The following is an 18,436-nucleotide window of genomic DNA, read 5'->3' on the forward strand; positions in this document are numbered from 1 at the left end:
TCCCTTGTCCCAACTCCCCTCCAGCTCTCCTGGAGCCCCTTTAGGCCCTGGAAGGGGCTCTCAGGTCTCCCTGGAGCCTTCTCTTCTCCAGGTGAACCCCCCCAGCTCTCCCAGCCTGGCTCCAGAGCAGAGGGGCTCCAGCCCTTGGAGCATCTCCGTGACCTCCTCTGGACTCTCTCCAGCAGCTCCACGTCCCTGTGCTGTTGTTCCCCAGGGCTGGAGGCAGCTCTGCAGGTGGGGTCTCACCTGATCAGGGCAGAAGGGAAGAATCTCCCCCCTGACCTGCCTGTCACACTGCTGGGGATCAGCCCAGGGTATAACTGACCTGTACAGAGAAGCCCTTTTGTTGTCCCTCTGCCCTGACCTCAGTGTTTCTGCCTGTCTGACCTTGGACTGGGAATTCCTGGGATGAACATCAGCACCGTCTGTACATTGCAGGCAGGAATATGAGTACAAAGCACTAAGAAATGCCCCAAGCTTTTCTTAACTAATTACAGAGCCATTGAATCTTCCTAATAAGATCCACACACTCAATAAACACAATAAATGGGAGAAATTAGGCAATTAGGAATAAATGGCCAGAAGTTGAAACAGTGCCTGGTGGGGACCAGCATCCTCAGGGACATCTCACTCTTGCCCATTTTCCCACTGCACGCACTGCAAGTGGATGTGGCAGATGTCCTTTTCATTGAGACACCAAGGAATGGGACTGGTTTCAGGGATGGGACAACTGATGAATTCTGAAAGTAAAATGTCCAGGCTGGTGAAAAACTAAATGAGTAATATTGTTGTTGTAAGTAAAGCCAACATCTGAGAAAAGAAGGAGGCTCCCTGTATCTCTAAAGATGACTCAAGGCTTTCTCATCTCAGGCAGATCCCAGCACTACACCGGCACGGATTTGTGAAGGCAAAAAGTTCAAAGGAGAGGGTTAATTAAAAACAGGGTGCTGGAGAACAAATGATGCTGACCTTGATGATAGGCAGCATCGTCTTGTGCTGCCTATTTCTATCCCCAAACTGTTTGTCACCCTCTTTATGAAAAACAAAAGATAGTTCATAAAGGCTTTGTTTGTGGTTTTAAAATAGGATTACTCTTCAGTGTGAAACACAGTGAAATACTGCCAGAGGGTCTCCTAAACACCAGCTGAATCAGCAATCAGGACCAGAAATAGATGAAGAATGTGTGTGAGCTGACACAACAACCGCCCAGGAAGAAACAGTTACCTGAGATTTGCAATTGTAGAGCTTGGGTACAAATTAGCAGTAACAGTGAGAACTAACTTCATATGTTTTTATAGCGCTTTGCTAAAGTAAGTAACAAATTAATTGGTTTTAATAAAAAGTAATTTTCTTTCCCGTAGGCACTGGAAGCTGAGTGGCATGCTCAGAGTTTCCTGGTTTTGGTGTCCATCCAGATTTACAGGATCAGTTTTGAAAGCCTGAATGCCACTGAGAACAATTTAAAGTGGATGTAGGAGTGCTGAAAATTAGTCATGGAATGGGTTTGGATTGGAAGGGACCTTAAAGATTGTCTATTTCCGCCCCCCTGCCATGGGCGGGGACACCTCCCACTAGACAAGGTTGCTCCAAGCCCTGTCCAATCCGGCTCCAGACAACTGTTTTGGGGTTTAGTCTGGGGACTTTTCAGATAAGAAGGAGGTGTCAGCTTACTAATTACTCTGCCAAAATGCCAACTTGCAAGATCTTATACCTGTCAATGACCAGAAATTAGCCCAAAATGACCCCAATCCAGAGCTGTACCAGGTCTGACAGACCTATCTCGGTGTGCAGGAGGGCCACTGCCTGCGCTGCCAGTCCTTACAGTGTCCTCTTGAGCTGCAGCCCGGCTGAGGCTGAGTGCATCTCACTGGTGGTGCTACCACATCCATGCCAGCCTTGGGCCAAACATTGCTGCGGATCTGAAGAAAAAGTGAGTGGATAAGAGTATATACGCTCTAAAGCAATCCCTAAACCAAACAACTGTCCTCAAACTCCTCTTGGGATGCTCTAGCAGCTCCAGGCTCTACTTCAAATAAAGGCAGAGGAGCAGTCTTAGTAATTTATTACTTTTTTAATATTTTCCCTTTGTTGGGTGCAGGAGAGTTAAAGCACAAACTCTGCTGGGAACTCACCATCCGACACCTGAAGGGTCAAGTGATCACAAACTTCCGAGACGTTTCTCCAATTCCCCACCAAAGTAGGACCTCAGAAAAAGCAGAAGCAAATATCCCCCTAGCCACCCATGACACCTCTGCACTCCCAATGGGCTTGGCTCCAAGTCCACGTTCAAGCCCAGACATGCTCAGCATTCATCCAGCTTGGATGGAAAAGCGTGAGTTTTGGGTAAAGGCATAAGAAGAGAGAAAATGCATGTCATTCCTCAGCGCAGGCCTAAAGACATCCCTGTCTGCAGAGTGGATGGAGCAGGCCCACCACACACCACCAGGTCTCCTGTTTGACACAAAGCAGCCAAGTAGTCTGGATCCATCTCACGTACCCCGGGACATGCTGGGAATGACAAACTGAGCTTCACTTGTCCACTTGGGCACGGGGAACAGGCATCAGGACACACTGAGCTCTCACTGGCTTTCAGCCTGTGCTGCTGCACAGCTCTGCTGTGGCTGGAGGAGGCCAGAATTACCTGAGGGTCTCTACAAGAGCAACATGCTCAATAAGAGCAACTGGGGACTCATGCAAGGTGTGGCCAAGGGCGAAAAGAGATGAAAAACATCATAAAAATCACTTCATGTCGCTCAGGCATGCCTGGAAAAATGGTAGAAGAAGTCTGAAGACGTGAGAAGAATTTTGTCCTCGGTGAAGGGTGGTCCAGCAGCAGGACCAGGGTCCTGCTATGGTGAGGGGGTGGCCGGCAGGGATCAAAGCCTCAGGGAAACCTCCCAGTGGATGGTGATGCCTGGAGGCAGGTACACACTGTAACCATCCTCCCTGTGTGACAGCTGTTCACAAGAATTAGCATTTCCCAGGAATGTGGGGATTTATTCTTCAAGGCCCACCGTATCTGCCAGTACTGCAGCCCAAACACTGCACCAACAGAGCATGTGCTTGATAAGAACCCAGGAACAGATGCCAGCGGATTTAATGTGGGACAGGAGGCCCATTGCAGGTTTGCAGACTGCTGGCAGGGTCAGCTGTAAATATTCCCTCACAATCAAAGGCATTCATCTAAGGATTACATGCTGGGGGCTTTGTGGTAAAGTAAATTTGCAACTAACAGGACCATTAATAGTCAGACAGTTTAGTGGCCTCACTGGCTGCCATTTATTTTCCTCCCAGTCATTTTTAATACATCTAAATACCATGGGGATGTGGGACTTGAATGAGGTGGCTTAAGAAATAAGCTTAGGAGGAGTAGGAGAAGGGGTTACCTCCGACAAAGAGAGCTCAACAGGGATCGAACAGGGATATCAATAGTGAGTAAGGCCACTGAAGCATGTGAGCTGATTTCATAACCTGATGGAGATTAGCCTCTTCTGTAAGCAAACAAACCTATCCAGGGGTATGAAGTATATTGGTCCTATAAAGCACGTTCACGGAGGAGCTGTGTTTGAAAGGCTGAGGAGGGGAGACGAGACTTTGTGGGGTAAAGAACGGCTGTGAAACAAAGGCACCATGGCCTGTTTTCACCCCAGTTTGGTGCTCTCAGAACAAAAGCATCCAGAGCAGAAACTGTGCCACATGAATAATATCTCCTCCCTCTGCAGCAAGCACTGAGTATAAAATAATTGTGGTGTGATGGGATGAGGACAAACCAGGAGGTCCTGGGCTGAGCAGGCAAGCATTAACCCGGGATGATGTTTCACTGCAGAGCTGCCTCTGCAGGAACGCAGACCCCTTGGGGGGTGCAGTCAGCTCTGCACAGCCATCTGATGTGGGGGTCCTTCCCAGGCCTTTGTCCCAGCTCAGTGCACTCTGAGGTTGCTGCCATCCAAGAAGCCCTCCCTTCTCTTGGTTTCTTCTCTACCTCTCCTCCCCCATCATCTCAGAGATGAAGCAGGCAGAAGGAGTCAGGAGGGGAAACTAGCACTAATTCCATTGAATTCTACTGCCTGAGCTATGTTTTATAACGGAAAAGAAAAGCTGTTTTATAACAACAAAAAAAAAGAGAACGATCCCTTCCTTTTTCTCCCCTCCTCCTCCTATCCTATAAATCCTACTGCTTCTGCCTTTGGAGAAGTAGAATGAGAATAGAGAAGAAGCAGGCAGGAAGAATGGAGGGTGGGTGAAACACTCTCAGGTTTCTAAATGCTGAATTAAAAGTTTTCAGGATAGCGATAATCACTCCCTGACGCTGAATGTCTGACCTAAAGCCATGACACCAATCTCTACATTGTGTGTCTTTGACTCTGGTTGCTGTTCCATTGCTTTCAGTAACAAGCACCTCATAAAGCCAAGAGCCACACATTTCCCCCATCAGGAGTGGTCAGGTGTTCCACTTGTGCTTTCCTAGAATGCAATGTGATGCAATCTTAGCCATAGGAATACTGTGCACATCCCTCCTGCAGCCTCTCACGGGGGTGGTGGTACCCAGTCCTGGGCAACAAAATATGCTCTCTGCTGCTCTTTCCATGGCAGGTCACCCGTGGGAGGATGAGGGATGTAATGTTGGCAGCACTGTTCATGCAAAAGGCTGCTGCTAATTTTCCTTGTGATCTCCAGAACGGCTCACACCAGAATTGCTGTACCTCTGCAGGTCTTTTGAGAGGTGGTGTGATGCTGAAGGGTTTCCCCTTTTCCTTTAATGCTCAGCTCTTTAATGGTGCAGCCATTTCTCCAAGGAAAGGAGGTGTCAGCATGCTAATTTTAAAGACAGGGAAATAGAAGCATTAAAGACAAAATATTTTACAAAGGTCTCCCGGTTTCAGTCTCCTTGAGCAGGACTGGGACAGCCTGTTTCTCTCAGAGACTGAGCTCCTGCAGAAGACACTGACCATAACCTAGGTCTGAGGTGCTCTGCTCATATGGAAACAGCATTGAAAGTGCCTCCTTGATGGATGCACGGACACGTAAACCTCTCAAATTAAATGGTGCTGCTGCAGCACAACCTGCCTAATCCTTCCTCGAGAGCGCCAGGAGACTCCAGATATTTAAATATTTTGGAATCTTAATTTACATATTGCACTAATTTTAGCTTTGTGCTACTAAGGAAAAAGCTTAACTCCTCTCATGTCCCTTCTACCTCCACATCTCATGACTCTGCTCTGACTCACCACATCTGGTGCTGAAGAAGAAACCAGACTCAATTCACCCAGCACCCACCTGCAAAGAGCTTGTGACTACAAATGAGTGAGACATTTTTGTATTTCCTATAAAAATGTTCATGATTTCAAAAACATTCCTCTTCTGCTTTTGGACTGAACTGAGACCTGTAGGAAATCACAGTGGGAATGGAGCCAGAGTGAGAAGACAAGAGCCAGAAAGATGCCTCCAAGAACAGCCACTATCTCCCTGAGCATTGCTGGGACACCAGCTGCCTCCAACATCCCTACAAGTGCTGTAATTCTCGAGCTTCCATCTCTTTTAAAGTGGATTATTATCCACTTTATCCTGGTTTATTATTTATTACTTATTACGATATCCAGAAATTCCATCTGGGAGCCATGAAAAAACTTTCTCAGTGAAAAACTAATCAAAACTAGGAGTTTTTCCTCAAAATTATTTGGCTTAACGAACTGTTATTTTCCAAGCAGCTCTGGGTGGGAGCCTCCTTCCCCCCAGGCCATTAGGGTTACAGAGAGGTCAGTGCAGAGCCACAGTCTGTGCATTGATACCATGCCCATCACAACAGTTCCAGAGCATCTCCCTAGATGATCATCACCTTTTGGCCAAAGCAGCCAGGAATTATTCTGATGCATTTCTTCCTTGCTGTTGCTAAGCTATTCTCACTGCTACTGTCATTCTTGGAAGCCAGAGGCAAACACCAGGACACCCCTCCCCAGAGCCTGAAGTTGCACAGACAAAAGGAGGAGCTTTACAACTGAAAGAGACAACAGGAGGAGAATGAGAAGACATGATGATTAAACCACAATAATGTCACGGTGGCCAACAGTCTGGCAGGGTTTTGTTGGCACCAGGAGTTTTTAAAGATGATGAAGCGTTGGGTGATGAGGCTTAGCTGATTAATTTCCTGCGGGACTAAGTTGTGGGCCAGGAGCTGAGAAGCCTCTGTCCATTCTGTGTTAGGTCAGTGCTGTCAGGATGCTGCTCCTCGAGAGGGACCACGCAGCTGCAGGAGACACTGCATCCTCAGTACACTCTGCTCAACCACACGCTCCCTGAGGAGGAGAGTGAGCATCATCTCCAGCCCCCTGAAACAGAACGTGCTCCAGGAGCTCCCAGAAGATGTGTTCAACCTGCAGAGTCAGGAACTAAGAGGTTCTAGGAATGATCCCCAAAGGGGAGAAGAGCAGCAGTCCCCAGCTACAATGTGTCCCATATACGAGAGCTGTGAGAAAACCTTACAGAATAAATAGAGTAGAATTAATAGAATAGAATAGAATAGAATAGAATAGAATAGAATAGAATAGAATAGAATAGAATAGAATATTTCATTTGAAAGTGACCTACAATGATTGTGTAGTCCAACTGCCAATCCACACAGAGTCAGGAGGTGACTGGGCTGAAGGAATGCACAGCTGGAAAGTCTCCATAGATACTGGTGAGGGCTAAAGCAAGTCCTGTATCTGATTTTCCATAATTTCCCTCCCTCCCTCTATCCCTTCCTTCCTCCCTCCCCCCCTCCCTTCTTTCCTTCCCTACTTCCTTCCCTCCTTCCCTCCTTCCTTCTCTCCATCTCTCTCTCTCTCTCTTTCCTTTCACCACAGCCCTTACTCAAAATCCACTGCTGTGTGTTTACACTAAAAAAATCAGGGACTAACACACCAATTTCCAGGCCAAGTCTGTAATTTACTAATAAAACTTTGTACATTTTGCAGACCCTCTGACCTTCATCATTTCTTTCGACTATGATCATCTCCGAATTTTAGGTGCTCCCTTCCCCTTAGGGGTGAGACACCACAGTACTAATCTTTAACCATCATTTCCCTGCACCTTTTTTCCTTTACCCACCACGGACCCTGGTGCCTTCTCCTTGCTTTCTGCTGTGAGTTTGAAGGGAAAGAAGAGCCACAGGGCTAAGGAAGGGGAAGAAAAAGAGAGCAGGAAAGTCATGTGTCCCTGAATGTGACCTCTTCTTATACTGTATGGTGAGACACTAGTGCTATGAAATGAAATAACTTGTCTTGGATCAGTAAACATACAGGTAACAAAAAACAAGGAATAAATGGTACAAAAGCATTTATGGTATTGATAATGTGACTGCAGAAGGTGGTGGGCTGCAAGTCAGGCAATGCCCTTAAGGAAGCATCTTGTGCCCAGTAGGTCCAGAGGGCCCCAAGTGGCAAAGAACTGGGGGTTTCCCACAGATGGAGCTGGAATTCCTAAACCCCTACTAGGCACCCGAGTTAGGGGGCACAGCATGAGGGGGTCAGCACCCATGAGCCCCCCCAAGCCCTGTGAATTCCCCGCATGGGGCCACTTGTCTCTTCTTACCTCCAGGGTGAGAACGCTGGAGACTTTCCCATGACTCCCCCTAAACCCTTCATGTCCCCCCTGCCCCTCGGGGTGAGAGCCCTGGGGCCCCCCTGTGGCCCCCCAAACCCCCTCATGTCCCCAAAATCCGCCGGGGTACCAACGCTGGGGTCCCCCCGTGACCTCCCAAGCCCCCCGCGGGTTCCCCACGGGGGGCGTGGCCTCCCATTCATGCATCGCGTGACGTCAGAGAAGGCGTGACCAATGGGAGCGGCGCTGGGGCCCGGCCCCGCCCCATCGTGCCACGAGCACCGCCCCGCGCGACCCCTTAAAGCGCCGCCGCCGCCGCCGCGCGTCCGTCCGTCCGTCCGTCCGTCCGTGCCTTCCTCCACCCTCCCACCCCTCCGTCCGTCCGTCCGTCCGTCTGTCCGTCCTTCCTTCCGTCCGTCCTCCCGAGCCATGAGGAGGCTCGTCCTCCTGCTGTGCACCGGCGTGACCTGTTGCATCGCGGCGCGGGGCGCGGAGGCGGGAGGTGGGTGAGCGCGGTCCCACGCGGGACCGGGGGGAGCGGCGGAGCGGGCTCTGCCCCGCCGGGGCGGGCGGGTTCGGGGGCGCTTTGCTGACCCTTCTGTCCCCGCTGGGCTCGCAGATGGCAGCGCGGAGCGTGTGCCGGCGCCGAAGCCGCGGGTGAGGTTCGGGGTGCGCTCGTCGCCGGACGCCGATGAGGATGGGTGCGCGATCGCCGTCGGCCAGCACCAGTGGCTGGAGGACTGCAAGTTCAACGTGACAGCCAAAACCTTCTTCATCATTCACGGCTGGACAGTAAGTACGGAGGACCCCGGGCAATGCTTAGTCTCTCTGCTCAGAGCGAGCAAACTGCCCTGCACACGAGCTGTGTCTCCAGAGTATTTCTGTTCTGGAATTTCTGTGGCTGCCCTGTCCCTGAAAGTGTCCCATGCCAGGCTGGATGGTGCTTTGAACAACCTGATCTAGTGGAAGGTGCCCAAGGCAGGGGAGTTGGAACTAAATGATCTTAAAGGTCCCTTCCAACCCAAACTTTTCTAGAATTCTATGAATATGTGAGAATTGTGAAAACTTTTCATGTTTCAAGCACTGTGGTCTCTGCACCTGAGGTCTCTGAAACAAAGCAATGTGGGTCAGGCTTAAGAACTCTGTGAAATCACCCAACTCATTCATAACTGCACAAGATCACTTTATAGCTGTATAACGTGAATGTGGTAAAGGGAACTTTGGATTTTTCCCTACAGTCCAACTAACTGACCACTATGAATGCAACACTTGACTTGACACGTGCTTAGACTTTCTATAATCGTAGCTGGGTGCCCAGAGCCCTGACATCTGCTACGAGGTCTCCCTGATAAAGGAACAAGAGGGCACACAGCCTTTATCAAACTTTTTTTTCTGCTATTCATGTGGACAAGTGCGTGCCACGAGGGGACTTATCAGCTCTGCCAGGGCTTATGCAAACAGCAGTGCCAAGACTGGGCAATAATTTTACAGCCCATCAGAATTTCTGGAAGTCTTGAGAAAAAGAACGATAAGGTGCCACGTAACGAATGCTTCTCCCTCCTGCCTTAAAAGGCAAGTGGCTAATTACAGCCAGAGTCTCTCAAAACCTGTTTTTCTTACTCCATTAGTGCAGTGCTGAGAAGTAGTGGGGCTTGCAGAGGAGCAGCATGCAGCTGGAGCAGAATATGTAAATGATATACAAATAGCTTAACTGTGAATGCGTCATTTTGGTCCTGCAAGCTGGAAACTAACACCTGAATCTCTCTCTAGATGAGTGGCATGTTCGAAACCTGGCTGGACAGCTTGGTGTCTGCTCTTCAGGAGAGGGAGAAGGATGCCAATGTGGTGGTGGTGGACTGGCTTTCTCTTGCCCACCAACTCTACACCGATGCCGTGAACAACACGCAGGTTGTTGGAAAAACCATAGCAAGGCTGCTTGACTGGTTACAGGTAACATGAGTGGAGACCAGCCTCTGTTGTAATGTTCCATGAGGGACTGTTGCACAAGGGAGAGCTCCAGGGTGCACCAGTGGGGCAGGCTCTGGTGTAATCCCCACCCCAGGGCTTGGCAGGGTGCTGGCTCATAGCTGAGGTGCTGCACTCAGCGCGTGCAAGCGATACCCTGCTTTCCTGGGAGATGCTGCCTCACAGGTGCTTGGATCAGTGATGCTCAGGTGGATTTCAGGTTTGGAAGTCCTGCCCTGAGCAATGTGAACTCGGGATTTGGGCATTCAAAGTCAGTGCTGGCTTGGCAAGAGGGTGGGAAAGGAGAAGAAAAGGCCCACAGTGCTGCACTTGGCTCCTGAGGCCACAGCTAGTGCTGAGGTCTGGTGGCAGCTCCCCGGGGAAAGGCTGCTCCAGATGCTGCCTGAACAAAGGATGTCATAATTCGGGTTGGAATATGGGTAAGCCACAAGTACCATCCAGACCATCCTACTTGCCTTGACGAAATATAGAACTAAGCATGCTTGTCTGCCCCCTCCCTCCAATCTCTTCTTGGAGTTGGACTTGATAGTCATGCAGACAGGACCAGCACCAGATGCTCTGAAAGGCAGGGGGTCAAATGACCATATCTTTTTTTCCTTGCAGGAAGACCCACTCTTCCAGCTTGAGAATGTGCACCTGATTGGGTACAGCCTGGGTGCCCACGTGGCTGGTTTTGCTGGTAACCACGTCCGTGGGACTATAGGCAGAATTACAGGCAAGTGCCTTTTTAAGTAGTCTCTTACCTTTCCTTTGTGGCAGTGAGTTTCCCCGAAGAGGCTCGTTTCCTGTGTTGCTGCAATGTTGTTTTGGCCTTATTCTTTCAGAAATTACAAGTTTCCTACCTGTGGCAGCAGTGGGAAGAACAGGTCTCTTCACATTAAAAATATAGCAGAGGTTTGATAAAAAAACCTCACTGAGGACAACCTGATCTTGAGTTTACTTGGAGTTATATGGGGGTTTAAAACAAGTCCCACTCAAACTCTTGCTGTCCAAATCCTATGCCTTTGAGTGATACTGTTTTTGTAATTGTAGCTCATAAGGTAATGGAAGTGAGAGCTTCTGAGTGCTGTTTGTACCACAGGATGTCTGAATAAAAATAAAAAAATCACACAACTCTAACCCCTCATTCTGGAACTAATGGAAGAGTTTGTTTCCAGCTCCAGGGCAAAGCTGATTTCTACAACTTAGAGTATAGCGCAAGGGATTGAATTAAGATGTTTAAATGTGACAAGGGCAGTAAGAATTCCACAAAGCCTAGCAATTGCTGTCTGTATTCAGTTAATCAGGAAAAAAAATTACCTAACAGTCAAGTTGGAGAACAGCTCAGGAGTGCAGCTTCAGGTTGGGGGACGAGGCTCAGGGGTTAACAGAGCATCCCAAACCCATCATGGGATCTCAGATGCAGGGATTACCTGGCTACTGCTTAAATTGTGTTAGTCCCTCCAAATGTCCAGTCTGAAAACAGCCTAAATATCTCTGAGGCAGCTTTATCTGCCAGCTGTCCCTGGGGTGCTAGACCTTGGAGCTGCCTCTTGGAGTACCTCTTCACTGTCACCTGGCAAAAGCTCTTTGCTTCTAACAGGCACTCTGAAGCCATCTGGTGCTACTATTGGGTTGCATTGCCCCAAAAGTGCTGTGAAGCACTTTATTTGTTCCCTCAGTGAGCCTGCGGTGAAGAGATCTTTGGGGACAGTACCAGCAATGGGGCCTGGGACTGTCTGTGCATCACCTGGTGAGGAGAGCTATATTCTATATGAAATAACCCAGTTTTTCACCTGGCATCTTGTCTCTGACTCCAGGCTTGGATCCAGCTGGCCCCATGTTTGAAGGAGTGGATCCCAGCAGGCGCCTCTCCCCCGATGATGCCAACTTTGTGGATGTCCTTCACACCTACACAAGGGAAACACTAGGTGTTAGCATTGGGATCCAGATGCCTGTAGGCCACATTGACATCTACCCCAATGGAGGAGACTTCCAGCCTGGCTGTGGTCTGAGTGATGTCTTGGGAGCCATTGCTTATGGGAGTAAGTTCTCGTTACATATTTTGCCTCTGGTCAGTGTAGACAGCTCACAAACAGACTTGGGTTGATGGTGGGGGATGATGTGTTTTACGAAAGGGGAGAAATCCATTTTTTCCTTCTAAACTCTCTGTACTACTGGAGATAGTTGCTAGAAACTACACATGGTTTTATTCTGAAGTAACATGTTCTCGCCGCAACACCTGATCGCAAAATGTGGTCTTCTTATGCTGGGACTAGGGTCCTCTTAAAGCTCCCTTCACGGTAGGGACTAAGTGGACAGTCTCCAAGCATCTTCCACTAACCTCTTGAATTGCTACTATTTGAAACATTTGGCCATGGTCGGCTCATCTTGGGCTACCAAAGAGGCTTAGCTCACTTCACCTTACCAGCTGCTGGGGGGTGACAAATGCTTAAACCGAGCGTATCCCTCGCAACTCTGCTTCCCCAGCAATCGGTGAGGTGGTCAAGTGCGAGCACGAGCGGTCTGTGCACCTCTTCGTGGACTCCCTGGTGAACCAGGACAAGCAGAGCTTCGCGTTCCAGTGCACCGACTCCAGCCGCTTCAAGAAGGGCATCTGCCTGAGCTGCCGCAAGAACCGCTGCAACGGCATCGGCTACAACGCCCGGAGGATACGGCACAAGAGGAACAGCAAGATGTACCTGAAAACAAGGGCTGACATGCCCTTCAAAGGTACGCTTTCCCTCTTAGGAAGAGTGTGGTCTCACCTGTAGGAGCAGCCTCCCAAAGTCAGCGCTGGGAAGGATGTAGAGGTGGAGGAGCAGCATCGCCTCAAAGCTGTGCAGCTCCAGGCATTAATGTTCTGCTGTTACCTGGCTGCACGGTCCTGTGGCATTGCTGGGCTCCTTCCTCTGTGTAAAATCAACAGGACCTGGCCACAAGGGCACTCTGCCTTTTGAGCAGGACTAAGGTTTAAAAGTCATACATGAGCAAGGCTCAACCTTAGAGCAGTGTAAGGTCTGGGCAGCCTTCCCCAGAGTGGACCTTCTGCTGCCGTTGCGTAAAAGTCAAATTCGTAATCAGTAAGGGCAGAAAAAAGTCATCAATGCTGTCTCAATAAAGGACAGGTCTGCCTTTTGTCCGCCAGCAACATTTCACACGGAGCAATGCTGAGCAATATAGTTTCTCAAACTCGGTTCCATCTCTGCTCTCTCCTTTCTCCCCAGTCTACCACTATCAGATGAAAATGCATGTCTTCAGCTACAAGAGCTTGGGAGAGGTTGATCCCACTTTCTCCGTCACCCTCCATGGCACCAATGGAGAATCTGAACCCCTGTCTTTAGAAATGTAAGTAAGCTGCCCTGTTGTGTTTAACTAAGTAAGAAGGCCACAGGGACTAGACAGGGTGGAAGCATTCTTTTTCCTCTTCTAACACTAGCATTGCACCCCAGCCTGGCAGCCTCACTTCATCACCATTCAAAAAAACTTTTCATCCACTGAGTTAATTATAATTTTTGGCTGAGAAAACAATTTGATGTGCCCAGTCCTCTACGCATGAGCCTTCACAGCTCGTTGCTGGAGTACTTCCTCTTGCTTTTCCCCTCTACCGTTTGGATACAGCTTGAAAGCACCCATGTCTCTGGAGGCATTGCTGACCTCCTTTAGCCTCTCCCAGGAGAAAGCTCTAAGCTCTTCCACCTCTAAGCTATGGAAGTATGGCTGAGCTAAATACATGATGCGTTGTATTGAACCAGCTATCTGAGCTCACTTTCTTTAGTGTAATCAACAATTAACTGGTGACTGTTGAACATGCAACCCTTGATAAGCTGCAAAGGGCTCTGTTTAACCTCTTACGTGGAACGAAGGAGCTCCTGGCATGCTTCCATAAGGAAGAAATACTGAGCCTCTCCTTTTCTTTCAGGCTTGATCTAATTGGCCTGAACGCCACGAACACCTTCCTGGTCTACACTGAAGAAGACATGGGTGAACTTTTGAAAATAAAGCTTACCTGGGAGGGGACATCTCAGTCATGGTATGATCTGTGGAAAGAGCTGAGGAGCTACTGGTATCGGCCCGTGAATTCCACCCAGGAGCTGCATATCAGACGGATACGTGTGAAATCTGGGGAAACGCAACAGAGGTAACAACTGTGCTAGGCTAAACGTGAACTGACTCGAAACTTCAGCCAAAAGGAGAAATGTTCGGGACCTAGCAAAGAAAAGTTGGTGTTCTGAACGTAGCTGGTGTCTTGAGCTGCCTCTCGCTTTTAGTGTCCCCACTCCTGCAGGGTGTAGGAGAGCGGGTCACTGGCCAGCACAAGGTTGCAAACTAAGCTTTATGCAAAACCGGTCACCGCAGATCAGATCTTTTGCTTTATTTAGATACTGTGACATCCCCTGGGGACTAAATTAGCCTCCTTCAAGGCGGTTTAGACGATACTCGAAGGGATAAAATACTAAGCATTGAAAGTACAGAAACATGAGTGGTCATGGCTATTATTTCCAGGCATAAGGTTCTGATTTGGCAGAGCAAGCTAGACCTGAAACTGCAACCAGTAACATAGTGCCATCAACCCCTTAAGTACTATATTGCTCCTTCTGAGGTCTGACAGGGGAATTGGAACTAGATGATCTTTAGAGTTGCTTCCAACCCCAGTCAATATCCTTAGATCATAGAATTGGCCATAGAATTCTAGTGGAAGATTCCCTGCCATGACAGAGGGTTGGAACTAGATGATCTTTAAGGTCTCATCCCACCCAAATCATTCTCTGATCCTATGATTCTGTTTGCAACTGGAAAACTACCTGAGCATCCAAAAAAAGTTTTAAATCTGCCAAGCATGTAGCACTGCACTCCCACATCACGTGTTAATGTGGTTCTGAAGGTAACCCAGATCTGTCAAAGAGCAGCAGTTGACACTGACAAGCTCTCACATTTCTAAAAACTTTAAATAAGCGTCACCTATCATCTGAAAGGTATTGTGCATCCTTGTTTCTACACTCTACGGAACATAGGGGTAGAAGCAAAGTAGAAGCAAAGATCCCCAAATAAATTCCGATATAGGAAATAAAAACCCATTCAGAATGCTAATGGCATATCAAGATGCTCTGTGGGATGCATGTTAAACCAAACAACTTGTCTTAGAACTAGCTGCAACCCATATTACTTGTTATTTGTTAATCACGGAGACAACAGTTCACCTTCTCTTGACTTCTGATTCCCCCTTGTAGGTTTGCTTTCTGTGTGGAGGATTCCCAGCTAACCAGTATAACTCCCGGCAAAGAGCTCTGGTTTGTGAAGTGCACAGAGGAATGGCGAAAAAGGTATGGAAATCAGCCAGCAGAAATTCTGTCTGATGCATGTGGCTGTGCTGGGATGAGTGGAGCCTTTTGGGTTTTTTCACTCCTGGAACCTGTTTTTCTTTCAAGAAGGTTAATAAATTCTAGCCCAGGACTCACGGGTATTAGACTTAATTTTAATGTATGCCGTAACTGTTGCTAACTAGATGATATTATCCTCCCTCCTGACCTTGGATTGTCACCTTGTACCTTTACATGTTTACTACCAAATGGGTGCAGCAAAATCCTCGGTCCTAATTGTGGTAGAGGCTAAAATGAGGTTCTGCCAATCCCCAAGATCTGTGTAATAGTGGGAAGTTGAGTAGAGGTATCTATTAACTGCCCTGTAAAACAGGGGGAAGCTGGGAGGAGTGCAGGAAATTGCCTCGAAGATTGTTTCAGCCTGGTGGAAGACCTTGAGCTGCCGAGAAATCCCTTGATTAAAGTTTGAGGTCAAGTGCATGAGCAGGACAGAGCTGAGGATCTGCCATGGTGTTACAGCAGTGACTCCCATGGCTTCATCTCCAGCCATGCTGATCTCCTCAGGTTCAGGAGGGTGCAAACTCTGCCACTGACAAAGCATCTCAGCCCTGCTTAACCTTTTGGGGGGACTTCCAGGCACCTGGATCAGTCCTCAGAACATGACTTCCAGAAAGTTTGGTCCCAGCAGTGACAACTGGATTGCCTCAGATGCCTCTGGTCATGTTTTGAATGAATGAAACCCTGTTCATTTGTCTAAATGATAGTCTCCCTTGGATGAAGCCCAGCCTTTCGCCCTCTCCTAAAATTTCAGTTTGCAAACTTAGAGCTTTGTCACTTCCAATCCACAGGACAAAGTGCTTGTTAGGACTAGCAAAGCCCTGTGGAAGTCGAGCTTTGCACAACCCTCCCGAGCAGCAGAGCTCGGCTCAGAAGTGTGAGCTGGTCCTATTCCAGGACCAGTTTTTGGCAGAAACCAGCAAGCTGTGCTACAGACAGTAGCAAACCAATCTGTGAATGAAACCCCTGTGCAAAAACTTGTTGCTCTGCCACAAGTCCTAAAAGATCAAGTAAACATTCCTGCAGGTACAATAAAAGGCTGTTTCGATATGCTACTCGGTAACCCCCATAAAACAGAATTGCTGGCAGATGTGCCCTGCCTGCTTGCTCGTGGAGTGCAGCTTGTGCACGAGGCAGAGGGGCTGAGCTCAGCTCCAGCACACCACTTTTTTTGCTAGAAAATGGTCAATCCTCCCAGAAATGACAAGTGATTACTTGCTGTTCAGCTCTCAGTTTCTGCCAAGTCAGTGGAATATTATAGTTCCCTGCTTGGAGACTGAGACTGCAAACATCTGTCCTCTCCGAATGGAGCTGCATAGGCAGAGTCTAGCTCAAGCCCTGTAATTTCTGTTTGCAGCCTGCATAATGCCTGCTTGAGGCTCTCACTGAGTAGCTACTGGGCGAAATGTGGCTTTGACAGAATAAAATACCAGCCTGTACTGTCCAAACCTGTTCTTAGCACCCCAGAGGTTCTTAGAAATTCTTTGTTATTCCTATTAACTTCTGCGTTTAACTAGGGGTTTTTTTTCCCCCTCTCTGCTTTTTCCCAGATCTGTCTCAAATCTGCTCTGAAGACTTCCCTAAAGACTTACAGCCAAGCAACCCAGATGCATGAAGACCATGCAGGTGGCAAGATGCTCTGGGAAAAAAATCTGGCTTGGTAGCACTTAAAGCAACTAGCTCTTCCGGAAAAAACAGCTTGGATTGGATGCAAGAAACTGAGGAGCAATTGATGGACCTTGGTCCTAGACCTAGAATAACTAAAACTCCATCCTCCCTTTCCCAAGGAGCCTGGTTTGTGTGTTTAACCTTACCTTGACCTGTTACACGCTGCATTTTTCCTGCCCTGCTCCTATTAACCAGGACTATGCACGAGATCTTCACACACCCAGACCTCAGCAATGATCTTCTGGTCTGCCTGCCAGTGGAGTTGAGAGGATAAATAACCACGCTAACTGCCCGCCAGGCTGCGGGTGACAGAGCTGCTGAGAACAAATTAGTGCCTGGTGCAGGAGTTACCGTGGGTCCAATAGCACTATGGGCTGTGGGAAGGTGTGACCAGCACAGGTCAAGTGCGTGGGGTTGTTCAGGGAAGGGGCGGGAGTAAGCACAATGCCACTTAACTTCAAGTTGTCTTTTGCTTGCCTTAAAAATAGTCTGTTCCGTGTCTGGCCGATACCGAAATCTCTGTATATTACCTTGATAGGATGGTAGTGCTCTGTCCTCCCTGTGCCTGGGGCACAACACGGTGCACGTGTGGTGGTGGTGGTGGCAGCTGCTCCCTGGTCAGTGTCTGCAGTGAGGCTGCCCAGTCACACATGGGGATCCCTTTCTAAGAGGCAAAGAGCAGCTGCCCTCCTGCTGACCGTAGGGGATGGAGGAACGAGATGCACCGTGCTGCTTCAGGAGAGCTTTGCACCAGTCCTTTTAGCTGCTGAGGACACGTTCCCCTCTGCTCAGATGCTGTCGTAGTACCAATGCATAATTAAGATCTTATTTTTTAGTAAAATATTTAAACGAGCCAAACAGCCAACCTCCTACCCTGATTGCTACGACATCCCAGTTGGAGTCCCTGGTCCCAGGTGATCTTGGCTTTGCTTTGAGTTTGGCAGATTCTACAGCTGTCCCGTTTGCTGCAGCAGAGTGGACCTTGTCAGAGGTGAACTAGGTTTTGTTTTGCTTGGTTGGGTTTTTTTAGTAGTGGGGTTTTTTTGTTGGTTTGGTTTGGTGTTCGGGTTTTTTTAACCTTTTTTCTTCCTAAGGAGAATGATGTGACAACCGTTGAGCTTTTGGCATGCAGAAAGCCAGTTTCAAAAAATGGTGTTGCCAGGTGGTGCACTGAGTTCTGAAGACTTAGCAAGTCCTTCTGAGGCCTGCAGATCTCTTGAGTTTTTGTAGAGCTTCAACCCAACCAAAGCAAGCACATTTGGGGATATTTTTTTCCATGGTTTTATGCAAAGGCTTCAATAACTGAAGCCTTTGGTAAGTGTCTGTGACTTGTCACCGTGCCATACTTAGAGCAGTTTCAAAGCCCTATTTGTATATTGTGGTTTTTGTATGACTTAAAACATAATTTATTTCTCATATTGTACATATGTAAACATTTTTAAACATTTTGGTTTTAAGTAACAATTTTTATAAGCCTTAAGACAAAAAATAAAGGGCTCTGTAAAAATAAGCAAAGTCTTCTTATTGATCACAGAATTCTTTAGGTCGGAAAAACCCTCCAAGATCATCAAGTCCAACCATTCCCCCAGCACTGCAAAGCCACCACTAACCCATGTCCCCAAGTGCCACATCCACATGGCTTTTAAATCCCTGCAGGGATGGGGACTCACCCCTGTCCTGGGCAGCCTGCAGCCAGGCAACCTCCTTGAGACCTGCAGCCAGGTAGGTGCCCTTAGCCAGCACCTCCTCCTGACTCCTCCAGGCTCTGTTGCCAAGGTCAGATGGTTCTCTCCATGCACGTACCACTTGCTGCCTCCAGTCACTCCCCATCTCCTCCTGCTTTGTAG

The 18,436-nt window shown here is 48.4% G+C and overlaps 1 protein-coding gene across 1 annotated transcript; it reads left to right on the forward strand.

The window, feature by feature from the left end:
- Positions 1-7,943: 7,943 nt before the first annotated feature.
- On the forward strand, positions 7,944-18,099 carry LIPG (lipase G, endothelial type). Its single transcript, XM_027724327.2, has 10 exons — positions 7,944-8,080; positions 8,198-8,370; positions 9,349-9,528; positions 10,168-10,279; positions 11,364-11,588; positions 12,034-12,276; positions 12,771-12,891; positions 13,466-13,684; positions 14,775-14,867; positions 16,472-18,099. Exons 1-10 carry the CDS (start codon positions 8,008-8,010, stop codon positions 16,491-16,493), a joined length of 1,461 nt encoding a protein of 486 aa, XP_027580128.1. The 5' UTR covers positions 7,944-8,007; the 3' UTR covers positions 16,494-18,099.
- The last annotated feature ends 337 nt before the right edge of the window (positions 18,100-18,436 follow it).

The sequence above is a fragment of the Pipra filicauda genome, unplaced genomic scaffold (assembly GCF_003945595.2).
Source record: "Pipra filicauda isolate LSUMZ 115617 unplaced genomic scaffold, ASM394559v2 scaffold128_size5466820_pilon, whole genome shotgun sequence".
Lineage (NCBI taxonomy): Eukaryota > Metazoa > Chordata > Aves > Passeriformes > Pipridae > Pipra > Pipra filicauda.

Excerpts from the sequence above, each read along its gene's own strand:
- LIPG (XM_027724327.2), top strand. The coding sequence starts at position 8,008 with ATGAGGAGGCTCGTCCTCCTGCTGTGCACCGGCGTGACCTGTTGCATC. Across the intron at positions 9,529-10,167 it reads GGCTGCTTGACTGGTTACAG|GAAGACCCACTCTTCCAGCT; the intron begins GTAACATGAGTG and ends TTTTCCTTGCAG. Across the intron at positions 14,868-16,471 it reads ACAGAGGAATGGCGAAAAAG|ATCTGTCTCAAATCTGCTCT; the intron begins GTATGGAAATCA and ends GCTTTTTCCCAG.